We start from the raw sequence: 13617 nt of genomic DNA, 5'->3' as shown, positions 1-13617 counted from the left end.
CAGGCTTTATTTCAGCTTCTCTGAATCCTTCATTGATGCAAATGTACTCTGCAGAGAAAAGGAGAAAAAGATAATAAATACCTATCTACTCATTCAGTGCTGAAGAACAAAAGCATTTCTAGTAGGCTGATTTTTTTCATTTCCCTTCAAAAATAACTTGACTACAATTGATTTGCATTTCAGCTTTGAGAAATAGAGTAGAACCGTTTCCCTCTCGCCTGCAACGGTTTCTAAAAGAGAAAACAGCATCCAGATGGTACTATGTAGTTTTTAAAAACCAAAATCAGATTTCCATTTCTCCTTTTTGCTTAGCTTTCATGTGGTTTTCTTTTTTTACTTGTTAACTTCATACAGTAGCATATTGAGCTCAAAAGAAGGGTTTCCTTATCTAATTACACTTTCTGAATTTGCTTCCTTGGGAAAGCAAAATGTCTTTCAGCAAACTAGAAACCCCAACCCTCTTAATTTTCACACAGAAAAGTTCTTTTTTTTTCCAAAGACCAACAGCCAAAGTTGGGCAATCCTGCTTTTCCTCTGGTTCTGACTTTTGTTAGATAGAGTTCTGTCATTTTTCCTTATTTTTAGTCAGTGGTGGTACCCTCAAGGAAGCAAAATCTATGGGTACATATAATAATGAAACCCACAGAAAAATGAAAAATTCAGATATTTAGCATGCCAAGTTGCTTTTTTTTGTTTTGCTTGAATCCCCTGTTATCCAATTGTGGGGTTTTTTTTCTTCCTACAGAATTAAAGGTTTTGGCATCATGTTGACACCTTCACAGGAAGAAGGTGGGGAGAGGAAGAAGAGAGAGGAAGATCAACTAGTTTAGGTTTCAGATAACATTATGTTATAATCAATCATTGTTTGGGCACTTACTATCTTCACTACTGGGCTAAGTGCATTAGAAGTATAAGACACCATCTTTGCCTTCAGGGAACATACCATCACATCCTGTAGAGTCATATGATTTCCACTTGTGGAACTACTTGAAAACATGACCATATATAATCAAACTTTCAATTAGGAAATACCAATGAAGATTGCCAAAGTTTAGAAAGGAAGAAAGTTGAAGCTGTCAGGGAAGGCTCCACAAAGGACTTTAGACCAGATAACCTTAAAAGTTCCTTCCAGTTCTAAATCTAAAGTCTTTTAATACCAACAGGCCCTAGGCCTTGAAGAATGGGTGGGATTCAGCTAGGGAGAGGGGAGAGAAAAGTACATATTTCATACTGAAGTTCTTCCAGACATGTGAGAAAGTATTTAAAGAATGTAGTTAAGTATATGTGGAGAGGGTGAGGGGTAGGTTGCAGGGCAGAGTTAGGGGCAGTGCAGAAAGTGAGTTTCAGATTAGAAAAAAAAGTCCTACCCCTCAATATAGGTGGGTTTTTTTTTCATGAAGCCCTAACCACTGAAGCTGAAAACATTTAGTTTCATTCTGTTATTCAATCTAGAATTGCTTGGAATCTTGCCATTTTCCCCATTGTTCCTTTCTGAATCTGGCACCACATTAGAAGTTGTTCCAATATAAATAACTTGAAAGCAAGAGTTAAACTTATCTCCTGAAGTGATTCCGTAAATCACTTGTAGATATTGTTTCTTACAGGTAATTCAAAAAAATCTTCAAGCTAATTTATTATTACTCATGTACTTGCTATTTACAGTACCACTATTATGTTAGATTAGCATTAGGGAAATGAGACTTGAGGAATTTTATTTTACCTTTGGTTAATTTTAGTTAAGAAAAGAATAAACCAACTTTCTCTTTTAGTGATAGTTGCATATGAAAGTTGGTGAGGGAGAGAGGATGACCAAGATGATCTGTTGGGATTCCTGAAAAAACCTATGGTTTTATGGATGTGACAAAGTATGCACCTAGATGTAAAATCATCTATATGCTCTCTGAACAAGAAGGAATATTTAAATTCTTCCTATTCATTGAAATGCTTCCTGATATACTAAAATAACATTTCTGGGTTCTGTTGCATTGCATATAACAATATGGCATATAACAATCAGCATATCAGACACCAGGGGTACAGAGCAGAATAATATTTTTGTGAATTTTAGCAAGGTGATAAGAAGCTTCTTTTTTTATTCCCAGCAGGACCAAGCTATTTAGAGACTAAGTTGTTAATTCAGATTTTTGCTTTATGATACATCATGGACTTCCTAATTAGCTATATTGGTATCTCTTAAAAGGTATGAACATTTCTCTTAATTTGGCATTTTATGCACTTAGGGTGAATCAATTTTGTTGAAATTTCTGATTCTTACCTTCCAGTCCAGTCCAGAAACACCAGTGTGTTTCGCTTGCAAATAACTATGACCTGTGTAAAGTTTGTCTTTCATGTCTTCACACTTTCTCTTTCTATGCCCTCTGTCATTACTCAAGATTCCCAGTGCTCTCATGTTGTTCCCCAACTATCCTAAACCCTTCCACCCTCTTCATTCCCCAACTAGGTACATCCTTATTCTCATGAGGGGGTGCCTTATACTCCTCTCACATGAAAATTCTGACTCTTTTGGGGTCCTAGCTCTTAGCTAATTCAAAGGAGTGAGAGTGGGGAGGGAAAAGGGGCATTAGGAGACATGACTTCTAATCTTAAGAAAGCCATATAAGCTCTCCGGGGCTTAATGTTTTGCAAACTGAGATAGATTTAGATTATCTCTAAGATTCATTCTAGCGCTGAGATTCTTTAATTCTGTGATCTAAAAATAAACAGAATCACATCAAATTAAAAATGACAAGGCTAACTGCATTTTAAAGATGGTACCATGGGGCAGCTAGGTGGCTCAGTGAGTAGAGCACTGGCCCTGGAGTCGGGAGGACCTGAGTTCAAACCCAGCCTCAGACACTTGACACACACTTACTAGCTGTGTGACCTTGGGCAAGTCACTTAACCCCAATTGCCCTGATGAAAAGCAAAAAAAAAAAAAAAAAAAGATGGTATCTAGCACTGAACATACCTCAACCTAAATGAATGATTCTCTAATCGTAGGATTGCAGACACCTTTCTTTGTCAGGCAGGTGAGAAAGATCCAGAGGTGGGAGGATGGGGCAGAATTCTGAATACTAACAGTGCTTGTAACTAACTAAACAGTGCTGCAATGTATGAGTGTATTGGGAGTTGGGGTGTGGGGGGTTGGCCAGGGATTTTCTTAGCCCTAGCCCCTAGGTTATTCTTATAAAATATTCTTTCTTCTAATTAGCAATTTCCACCTAACATTATTTTTAATTAACATACCTCTAGGTTTGTTGCATATATGATTTACTCTATTTGAGGTATAACAATAAGCTAATGTGACTTTTTGCTTTTAAATAAATGTGCCTCTGTGTGTGTGTGTGTGTGTGTGTGTGTGTGTGTGTGTGTGTGTGTGTGTGTGTGTTGTCCAATTCAAAGCACCTTTGAGAAGTTTTGGGGTGGTACTTAATGCTGGCAAATTTTTGTCCTTTTAAGGTTGATTTTATTTTTGGAAATAGCCAAAATGCATTCAGGGATGAATCTGGTTGATAGAGTTAGCAATCAAGTTGGACACTACTGTTTTGGGTTAAAACCAGCATATGAGTCTAAAAGAATGATATGGCTAATTTTCTTGCGTTGGCGTCTCTGTTGCTGGGTGTGGCAGCAATGACAAAGAGGAGTTCCAAAGTTGTTTTTGAATAATAACAGTATTTTTGGAATAAGTAGAGGGAGTTTCCTTACCTAGGAGTTTTCTGTACCAGTGCAATCACAGGTCCAGAGCCTATTCCTATGTAGAATTGCATAGGGGTATGTAGGAGTTCAAGAGATTCCCAAAACAGCTGAATAGGATGATCCGATTTAGTTCAGTGAAGCAAACATTTATTGAGTGAATCTAGTTTGTGCAAGGAAATGTACTAGGCACTAAGTGAAAAAATACTTCATAATTGGATTATCTCCCCTATTTTTGTGAAAACACTGCTAAATTCTAAAAGAGAAGGGTTTGATTTTTCCAATCACAAATCTTAATAAAAAATAAATAAAGAATAAAAATCATAAATTTAGGTTGAATATTTTAAAAAAAATGCTACCATGCTTATTGATTATTGAACTACCTATAGCAGAAAAATTGTCCCATAGTTCAGAAGTATATTTTTACATTCTCCCTAAATGATGCTTTCAAATTCCATTTTTTTCCACAGTATATTCTTTCTATAAGTAGAGAACATCTAAATAAGGACCTATTGACTGGTAAGTCTAACATCTTTATTTAATGAAACCTTATTCACCTTTTTGCATTGTTGTGTTACTATGATGTTTGGGACTGATAGAGCAAACTTGACATTCTAATTGGAGTTTGCCTGGTTGCCAGATTCTTTGTATCCATAGCATTTTGCACCGTGCCTGGTACATAGTCAGTGCTTAATAAATGCTTGGTGACTGGTTGATTTTCTACTACATGATGAATACCTGATACAGAAACAATCTAAAATATTAAGTTATATTACCTTGAGTTTAAAGCCTCCCTGGCAGTAGAGCTGTTCAAAACAGATAAAAAGACAAATAAGTATGTGAGTAATTGAGGTATAACTAACTCATGAGTACTTACACAATTGACGTATTATAACATGATCTAGCTGATTCTTATTTCCCAGTGTGCCCTTCATTCAGGTATATGAGACTTAAACAAATGGGATTGGATTTAAAAATCTTTTAATATGGGAATGAGCAGAAAGAAGACAAGTTTATACTTATTTAAAGTTTTGATACCAGAATGATATTGGGAAATGATGTCAAGTAGGAATGATATGAAACCAATTAATTTGAATGTTGTCAATAAGTCATTGTACAAGATTAAACATTAAATGAAAACCTCAACTTTTCTTGAATTCGGTATAAAAGAGAATTTAAAATACATCTCCACATGTTCTTTTTCTGTTTGTTCTCCAGCTGTTGAAAAATATCCCACTGCAAAGGTGCACTTTGGCCACAAGTTGTTGAATTGTAAACCTGAAGAAGGCATAGTCACTCTCCTTGGGTAATTAATCACAGCCAACAGTCCTCATAAAGCACTAGAGAGGAAAGATTAGGAGGTGGAGAATTATCCTTTGATTAATAATTTTTAAAAGGCTTAAATAATTATCTTGGAAAATATTCATTGAAAATGTTTTCCTTTCTTAAGAGGTAAAATTTTAGAGCTTGAAGAAAGTGTAGAGGCCTCCAAAAGTACCTTTGAACCAGATGAAATTTTCAGTGTCTTCCTTAATGTTCAACGTCATGTTTGCACCATCTCAGTTATCTAATTAGTTTAGCTTGCACTTGAGATCTGCTGGGATAGGAACTAACTTTTAAAAATAGCTACTGGAGAAAGTATATTAGGAGACTGGACAAATCCAGTGATCTTTTTCTCTGTCTTCATCTTCCTTGACCTCTCTGTAGCATTTGACACTGAGTGATCCCCCCATCTTTCTTAAAATACTGTCTCCCTCTGCCATAAAATTTCTGTACTCTAACAACAACAGTCACAATAACAACAATAATAATAGCTGCCATTTGTGTAGCAGTTTAAGGTTTCTGAAGGGCTTTACACATAGAATCTCATTTAATCTTGACAACAAACAAGCTTGTTAAGTAGGTACCACAAGTACTTACTTGTCTGTATTTTACAAGGAGGAAACTGGAATTTAAGGAAGTTAAATGCTTAACCAAGAATTTCTAGTAAGTGTCAGAGGTTGTATTGAGCTGGGGTCGTCCTTTGTCCAAGTCCAACCCTCTCTTTACTACATGCTGTTCTGTTTTCTTCCTACTTCTTGAGCTATTTTGTATCTTTCCTTCACTGATTCCATTTCTTCCTCATCCTGTCCTTTAAGTATAGTCTCATCCTTTACTCTGTCCTCTCTCTTCATCTCTAGTCTGTTAACAAATACTACTCATTCTTTCTTCTTTATGTTTCTCCTTTCTGTCCCTTCCTTTTCATTTCCACTGCCATTATCCTAGTGTATGTCCTTATTACCTCACACCTGGATTATAACATGAGTCTCTTAACGGTTCTCCCTTTTGCAATCCATCCTTCTTTACTTTGCCAAATTCATCTTCCTAAATACCATTTTGTACATAGTATCAACTCCTGCGCCTTGATCAGGTGGCTCTCCACTACATATAGGATAAAGGATAAAGTCCAAAGCCTGTAGCTTGACATTTAAAGTCCTCCATGGGGGGCAGCTAGGTGGCACACAGGGACAGCTAGGTGGCACAGTGAGTAGAGCACCGGCTGGAGTCAGGAGGACCTGAGTTCAAATCTGACCTCAGACACTGACATACTTACTAGCTGTGTGACCTTGGGCAAGTCACTTGACCCCAATTGGCCTGCCTTCCCCCCTCCAAAAAGATGAAATAAAAAAAGTCCTCCATGATCTAGCCCTTACTTACCCCACCCTCATTATTTACTTTTTTTTTCACTTAATAGTATCTTATTTTTCCCAATTACATGTAAAGAAAGTTTTCAACATTCATTTTTATAAGATTTTGAGTTCCAGATTTTTCTTCTTCCTTCCCTCCCTCCCCTCCCCCCTCTCCAAGACAGCATGCAATCTGGTATATATTATACATGCACAATTATGTTAAACATATTTCCCCATTAGTCATGTTGTGAAAGAAGAATCAGAACAAAAGGGAAAAACTATGAAAAACAAACATAAAAAAGGGAAAATATTATGCTTTGATCTGCATTCAGAATCCATAGTTCTTTCTCTGGATGTGGATAGCATCCTGAGTTTTTTGGAATTGTCTTGAATCGTTGTATTGCTGAGAAGAGCCAAGTCTATCATAGTTAATCATTGCACAGTGTTGCTGTTACTCTATACAGTGTTCTCCTGGTTCTGCTCACTTCACTCAGCATCAGTCCATCTAAGTCTTTCCAGGTTTTTCTGAAACCCACTTACTCATTATTTCTCATAGCACAATAGTATTCCATTATATTCATATACCACAACTTGTTCAGCCATTCCCCAATTGATGAGCATCCCCTCAATTTCCAGGTCTTTGCCACCACAAAAAGAGCTGCTATAAATAGTTTTGTATGTGTGGGCCCTTTTCCCTTTTTTAATGATCTCTTTGGAATACCAACCTAGTAGTGGTATTGCTGGATCAAAGGGTATGAACGGTTTTGTAGCCCTTTGGACATAGTTCCAAATTGTTCTCCAGAGTGGTTGGATCAATTTATAACTCCACCAACAAAGTGTTCCAATCTTCCCTTATCTTCTCCAACATTTATCCTTTTCCTTTTCTGATCAGCCAATCTGATAGGTGTGAGGTAGTACCTCAGAGTTGTTTTCATTAGCATCTCTCTAATCAATAGTGATTTAGAGCACCTCTTGGACAAAGGGTATTGACATTTACTCACCTTCTTAGCATAATTCCAAATTCCAAATGGCTTTCCAAAATAGTTATACTAATTCATAGCTCTACCAACAATGCATTAGCGTCGATCACTCTTAACAATAATGAAAACAACAACAGTGATAGCTGGCATTTATATAGTACTAGAAGGCTTACAAAGTATTTTATGTAATAATATATGATCTCATTTGATCCTCACAATGGGAAGGTGCTATTATTACCCCGATTTTAGAGTTGAAGAAACTGAGGCAAAGAGAAGTGACACACCCAGGGTCACACAGCTAGTATCTGAGGCAGGATTTGACCTCGTTTTCCTTACTCCAAGTCCAACACTCTTATGTACTGTGCTGCCTAGCTGCCTCACCATCTTTGAAGAAAGTCAGGGCAAATATTCTCCTCTTTGTTTTGTCTACTGATAATACAAAATACAAAGAGGTAGAAATCCATAGCTCATGCGAAAAGGTGTACTGAGTGGTACAGCTAAATCCACAAGGCAAATCCCAGTTACGCTGAAGTGGCATACATCTCTATTGTTATCATTATGCCTACAGATTAACTCTTTACTTGATTTCACAGATCTAATCAGGTGCCTGTAGAAGTTACTTGTGACCTTATTGTAGGGTGTGATGGAGCCTATTCAACAGTCAGAACACAGTTCATGAAGCGGGCTCGCTTCAACTACAGTCAACAGTATATTCCTCATGGGTACATGGAACTGACTATTCCACCTAAGAATGGGGAGGTAAGGAAATCTCCATTTTTTCCCTCATTAACATTTCTCCTCTATCTATTTTTAGTTACCTTTAATAAAAGATGTACTATAGAGTGGTATGTGTTACTTTAAGAAAACGTGGCCACTACACCATGAGACAATGCCAAGTCAAAGTCCTGACTAGTTTAAACATTAGGTTAAAAAAGCAAGGGTTTAATACAAGGATTCTTCTCTTCCCTTCTTCCTTTTGGTTTAAGGGAATATTTTTCCTTACAAGGAACAAAGAAAACAATATACAAAATGACTACAATCGTGTAAATAGAAATATTTTTAGCATACAAGGCAAATACTTTTATGTTGTCATAAGCAAATGAAACCAGGAAGTTATAATAAAATGAATTGTCAACAGACACGACTGTAATGATGGTTCCTAAGTCAGAACTAGCAAATTGCACTGATAAAACACTTACGTTTTACTAGCAACATTATCTCTTAACTGTCATCCAGTCAGACATTTGTTAAAACACAGGACTGTAGATGGGACTTTGGAACTCATCTAATCCTCGAGGCCACAAGCTTCCCACTCCTGATCTAATCCAATGTCCTCCCTTTGCAGAGGGGAAAACTGATTCCCAAAATAAAATAAGTTGCCCAAAATCTTATGGCTAATAATTGGCAAGTCTTAGGGTTCAAACCCTAGTCCTTTGACCAGATCTATTGATATTTGTGCCATGCCGTGAAGGGATGATATTACTATATATTAGCCAACAACCTTAGATAGTTACATCCAGAGCCAGAACAAATTCTCCATGCATTTTGAACAAGTTTGGAAAATTGTGTCCTGTTGTGTTTGTATGATATTGTCCAAAGGCTTTGAGTAACACATGCCTTGAACTATCCAGGGTTCATCTTCCTTGGAGGTCTTCAAACAGAGATTGGATGTCCACCTGTTAGATATATTATATTAAGAATTCCTGGGGCAGCTAGGTGGCGCAGTGAGTAAGTAGAGCACCGGCCCTGGAGTCAGGAGGACCTGAGTTCAAATTCGGCCTCAGACACTTGACACACTTACTAGCTGTGTGACCCTGGGCAAGTCACTTAACCCCAATTAGCTTGCCTTCCCCCCTCAAAAAAAAAAAAGAATTCCTTTGGCACTTCCCATCAACTGTAGGACAAGAACAGTAGCTTTGCAACACTCCTTCTTATAAGCCTGGGGCACACACAAACACAATGTCAGTGAGAAGAGTTCATGCAAATTCAGAGTACAATTGGAGCGAAGATTGCACATAAGAAACAAATCTATCAAGGCAACATACCATTCCGGTACCACAAGGACAATGTACTCTGAGTCCTGTTGGAAACTGTAGGAAGCTCTTTGATGGGCCCAGTGAACAGATAGTCAAGTCACTCTGTTTGAGAAATGACACTGTTATAGTTACATTATCAGGAAAACATTTATGCCATATGGAGAATGAGTTTAATAGAGGTGTTTCATTAATATTTTAGTAAACATCTGTGTATTTTCCCCCTACAGTATGCCATGGAACCTAATTATCTACACATTTGGCCAAGAAACACTTTCATGATGATTGCTCTTCCTAACCAGGTGGAGTATATTGCACCATTAACAATATTTGTATATGTATTGTTCATTTGTTTTCTCACTTACTGTGACATATGGTTCATTTTTTAAGCTTTTACTTATTTAATGAATGACTAAATATTTTCAAAAAATGAGCTGCCTATAAGGAAAAACTTGAAGGAATCAGGATTTGTTAATATGGAAGATTTTCTTTTAGTATTTTTCTGAGTGGAGTCTTTTAAAGGAGGTCAGAGAACCTAGGAGGTGGTGATTAGGAGAAAGAGCATTCCAAACATAAAGAACTGCCCGCACGTATGTGTTGTCCTATTTGCTTAATAAATGTTTCTTAAAATTAATTGAATACTTAATGAGGATATTTAACCTCTATGTAATATATTTAAATGAACTGATATGTGGTCTTGAGTGGTTGTTTATGGCATTACCAAAGAAGGCTGGGGAATTTCTTCCACATGTCAATACTCTTCCTCTTTCTTCTGCTTGCTGTAATTTAACTCAGCAACTGGACAAACATATTTTAAGTGTTTGCTATGTGCAAGGCAATATGCTAGGTATAGGGGAAAATTTGTTTAAATCATAATAACTGATATTCATATAAGTTTTATAAACCTTATTTCATTTAGTCTATGCAGTTATCCTGTGAATCAGTTGTAGCATTAAAATTTTATAGAAGAGGAAACTGAGGATCATAAAGGTTAGGCAACTTGCACACAGTTACACAACTAGTAGTATCAGGGACAAGGGTTAAACCTCAGTTTCTACTGACTCCAAATATATCATCTTTTCCACTGTACCAACCACCTCCCCTGCCATTTGACCATTTCTATGGCTTGTGAATCCCTTCCTGGATCACTGCCTTCTCATGGCAGAAGGACTTATATAGCTCAATGAAACTAGGAGCTATGCAGTGCAGAGTTACCCAAGATGGACATAGTGGAGAGTTCTGATAAAAGTTTATCTGCAAGAGAAAGAAGTGGCAAACCACTCCAGCCTCTCTGCCAAGAAAACCCCACGGATAGTACTAAAATGATAAAAGAGATATTGGAAGATGAGTCCCTTGTGTTGGAAGGTGCTACTGGGTAAGAGCAGAGGACAACTACAAGTAGCTCCAGTACTAATGAAGTGGCTGGGCCAAAGCCGAAAGGAAGCTCAGCTGTGGATTCATCTGGTGACAAAAGGAAAGTCCAGTACTATAAAGATCAATATTACATAGGAACCTGGAATGTAACATCTATGAACCAAGGTAAACTGGATGGGGTCAAACAGATGGAAAGATTAAACATTGCCATCTTGGATATCAGTGAACTTAAATGGAAAGGAATGAGTGAATTTAATTTAGGTAATCATTTCATATACTACTACGGACAAGAATCCCTTAGAAGAAATGGAGGAGCCCTCATAGTCAGTAAAAGAGTTAGAAAAGCAGTACCGGGGTATAATCTCAGAAATAACAGTGAAATCTGTTTGAATCCAAGGCAAACCATTAACCATCACAGTAATACAAGTCTATGCCCCAACCATTGATGCCAAAAAGGCCAAAGTTGATCAGTTCTGTGAAGACCTACAACATCTTAGGGAAATAACACCAAACAAAGATGCTACATTCTTCATAGGGGATTGGAATACTAAAGCAGGAAATAAAAATATAATTGGAATAACAAGCAAGTTTGGCCTTGGAGTACAAAATGAAGCAGGGCAGAGACTAATAGAGTTTTGTCAAGATAACTAACTCACTGATCATAACCAACACTCTTTTTCGAAAACCCAAAAGGTGACTCTAAACATGGACATCACCAGATGGTCAATATAGAAATCAAATTGATTATGTACTTTGTAACCAAATGTGGAGAAGCTCTATACAGTAAGTTAGCACAAGACCTGGAACTGACTGTGGCTCAGATCATGAGCTTCTTATTGCAAAATTCAGATTTAAATTGAAGAAAGTAAGGAAAACCACCAGGCCTGAATAACATCCCTTATCAATATGAAGTGGAGGTGATGAACAGATTTAAGAGATTAGATCTGGTGATAGGGAGAATGCCTGAAGAACTATGGACAAAGGTTTGCAATATTGTACAGGAGGCGGCAATAAAAAGCATTAAAAAGAAAAAGAAGAGCGAGAAAGCAAAATAACTGTCAGATGAAGCTTTACAAATAGCTGAGGAAAGAAGGAAAGCAAAAAAAAAAGGAGAAAAGGAAAGATATACCCATCTGAATGCAGAATTCCAGAGAATAGCAAGGAGAAATAAGGTTTTCCTAAATGAGCTATGCAGAGAGATAGAAGAAAACAATAGCATGGGAAAGACAAGAGATCTCTTGAAGAAAATTAGAGATATCAAGGGAATGTTTCATGCAAAAATAGGCATGAGAAAAGACAAAAATAATAGGGACTTAAGCAGAAGAGATTAAGAAGAGGTAGCAAGACTACACAAAAGAACCCTACAACAAAGTGATAACCACACTGATCTAGAGTCAGACACCTTAGAAAATGAAGTCAAGTGGGCCTTAGGAAACATTGCTAACAATAAGGCTAGTGAAGGTGATGGAATTCCAACTGAGCTATTTAAAATCCTAAAATATGATGCTGTTAAAGAGCTGCTCTTTTATATGCCAGCAAATTTAGAAAACCCAGCAGTGTCTACTGGCTTGGAAAATATCAATTTACGTCCCAATCCTAAAGAAGGGCAATGCCAAGGAATGTTCCAATTACCAAAAAAAAATTGTGCTCATTTCACATTCCAGCAAGTTAAAAATGCAAACTAGGCTTCAGCAATATCTGAACTGACAATTACCAGAAGAGCAGACTGGTTTTCAAGGAGACAGATGAACTAGAGACCAAATTGCCAACATTTGCTGGATCATGGAGAAAGCAAAGGAGTTCCAGAAAAAAACATCTACTTCTGCTTCATTGACTACACTAGAGCCTTTGACTGTGTGGATCACAACAAAATGTGGCAAGCTCTCAAAGAGATGAGAGTATGAGATCATCTTGCTTGTCTCCTGAGGAACCTGTATGCAGGGCAGGAAGCAACAGTTGGAACCAAACATGTAACAACTGATTGATTTATGATTGGAAAAGGAGTACCACAAAGCTATATGTTATCACCTTATTTATTTAACTTATATGCAGAGTACATCATACAAAATGCCAGGCTGGATGACTCAAAAGCCAAAATTAAGGTTGCCCAGAAAAATACCAATAATCTCAGATATGCAGTTGGTACTACTCTGATGGCAGAAAATGAAGAATTAAGAAGCCTCTTGATGAGGATGAAAGAGGAACGTGTAAAAGCTGGCTTGAAACTTAACATCAAAAACTTTTAACATCAAAAAAACTTGGCAAGTGGTCTCATCACTTCCTGGCAAATAGAGGGAGAAGAAATGGAAACAGCGTCAGATTTTATCTTCTTGGACTCAAAGATCACTGCAGATGGCGACTGCAGCCATGAAATTAAAAGACTTCCTCCTTTGAAGGAAAGCTATGGCAAATTTGGACAGCAAACTAAAAAGCAGAGACCTCACCTTGCCAACAAAGGTCAATATACTCAAGGCTGTGATTTTTCCGGTAGCAATGTATGGCCGTGAGAGATGAACTACAAGGAAAGCTGAGCACTGCCGAATTGATGCTTTTGAATTGTGGTGCAGGAGAAGACTTTTGAGAGTCCCTTGGACAGCAAGAAGATCAAATCAGTCAATACTTAAAGCAAATTCAGACTATTTACTGGAAGGTCAAATACTGAAGCAGAAGCTTAAATACTTTGGCTAACATAAATGAGAAGATGAAACTCATCGGAAAAGCCCCCGATGTGGGGAAAGATTGACGGCAAAGAAAAGGAGATGGCAGAGAATGAGGTGGAGAGATAGTGTCGTGGAAACAATGAACTTGCACAAACTTCAAGAAATAGAGAAGGATAGAAGGGCTTGACATGCTATGTATGGTCTATAG

The 13617-nt window shown here is 37.3% G+C and overlaps 2 protein-coding genes across 3 annotated transcripts in view; one reads left to right on the top strand and one right to left on the bottom strand.

Annotated features, from left to right (window-relative positions):
* Positions 1–13617, bottom strand: part of OPN3 (opsin 3) — a 101409-nt gene that overhangs the window by 532 nt on the left and 87260 nt on the right. The window contains exons 5-7 of the mRNA XM_036756762.1: positions 9388–9480; positions 4470–4499; positions 1–48 (exon numbers count right to left, since the gene is read on the bottom strand). The exon at positions 1–48 is cut by the window's left edge and continues 532 nt beyond it. Coding sequence (XP_036612657.1) covers positions 7–48; positions 4470–4499; positions 9388–9480 — 165 coding nt within the window. The 3' untranslated portion in view covers positions 1–6. The remainder of the gene's footprint in view (positions 49–4469; positions 4500–9387; positions 9481–13617) is intronic.
* The window catches only part of KMO (kynurenine 3-monooxygenase), a 56230-nt gene that overhangs the window by 19989 nt on the left and 22624 nt on the right, over positions 1–13617 (top strand). For both annotated transcript variants that reach the window (XM_036756760.1, XM_036756761.1), the window contains exons 5-8: positions 4164–4212; positions 4912–4999; positions 7936–8101; positions 9606–9677. In XM_036756760.1, the coding sequence (XP_036612655.1) occupies positions 4164–4212; positions 4912–4999; positions 7936–8101; positions 9606–9677 (375 nt within the window). The remainder of the gene's footprint in view (positions 1–4163; positions 4213–4911; positions 5000–7935; positions 8102–9605; positions 9678–13617) is intronic.

The sequence above is a fragment of the Trichosurus vulpecula genome, chromosome 4 (assembly GCF_011100635.1).
Source record: "Trichosurus vulpecula isolate mTriVul1 chromosome 4, mTriVul1.pri, whole genome shotgun sequence".
Taxonomy (NCBI): Eukaryota; Metazoa; Chordata; class Mammalia; order Diprotodontia; family Phalangeridae; genus Trichosurus; species Trichosurus vulpecula.
This window is presented reverse-complemented; position numbering and strand designations above follow the sequence as displayed.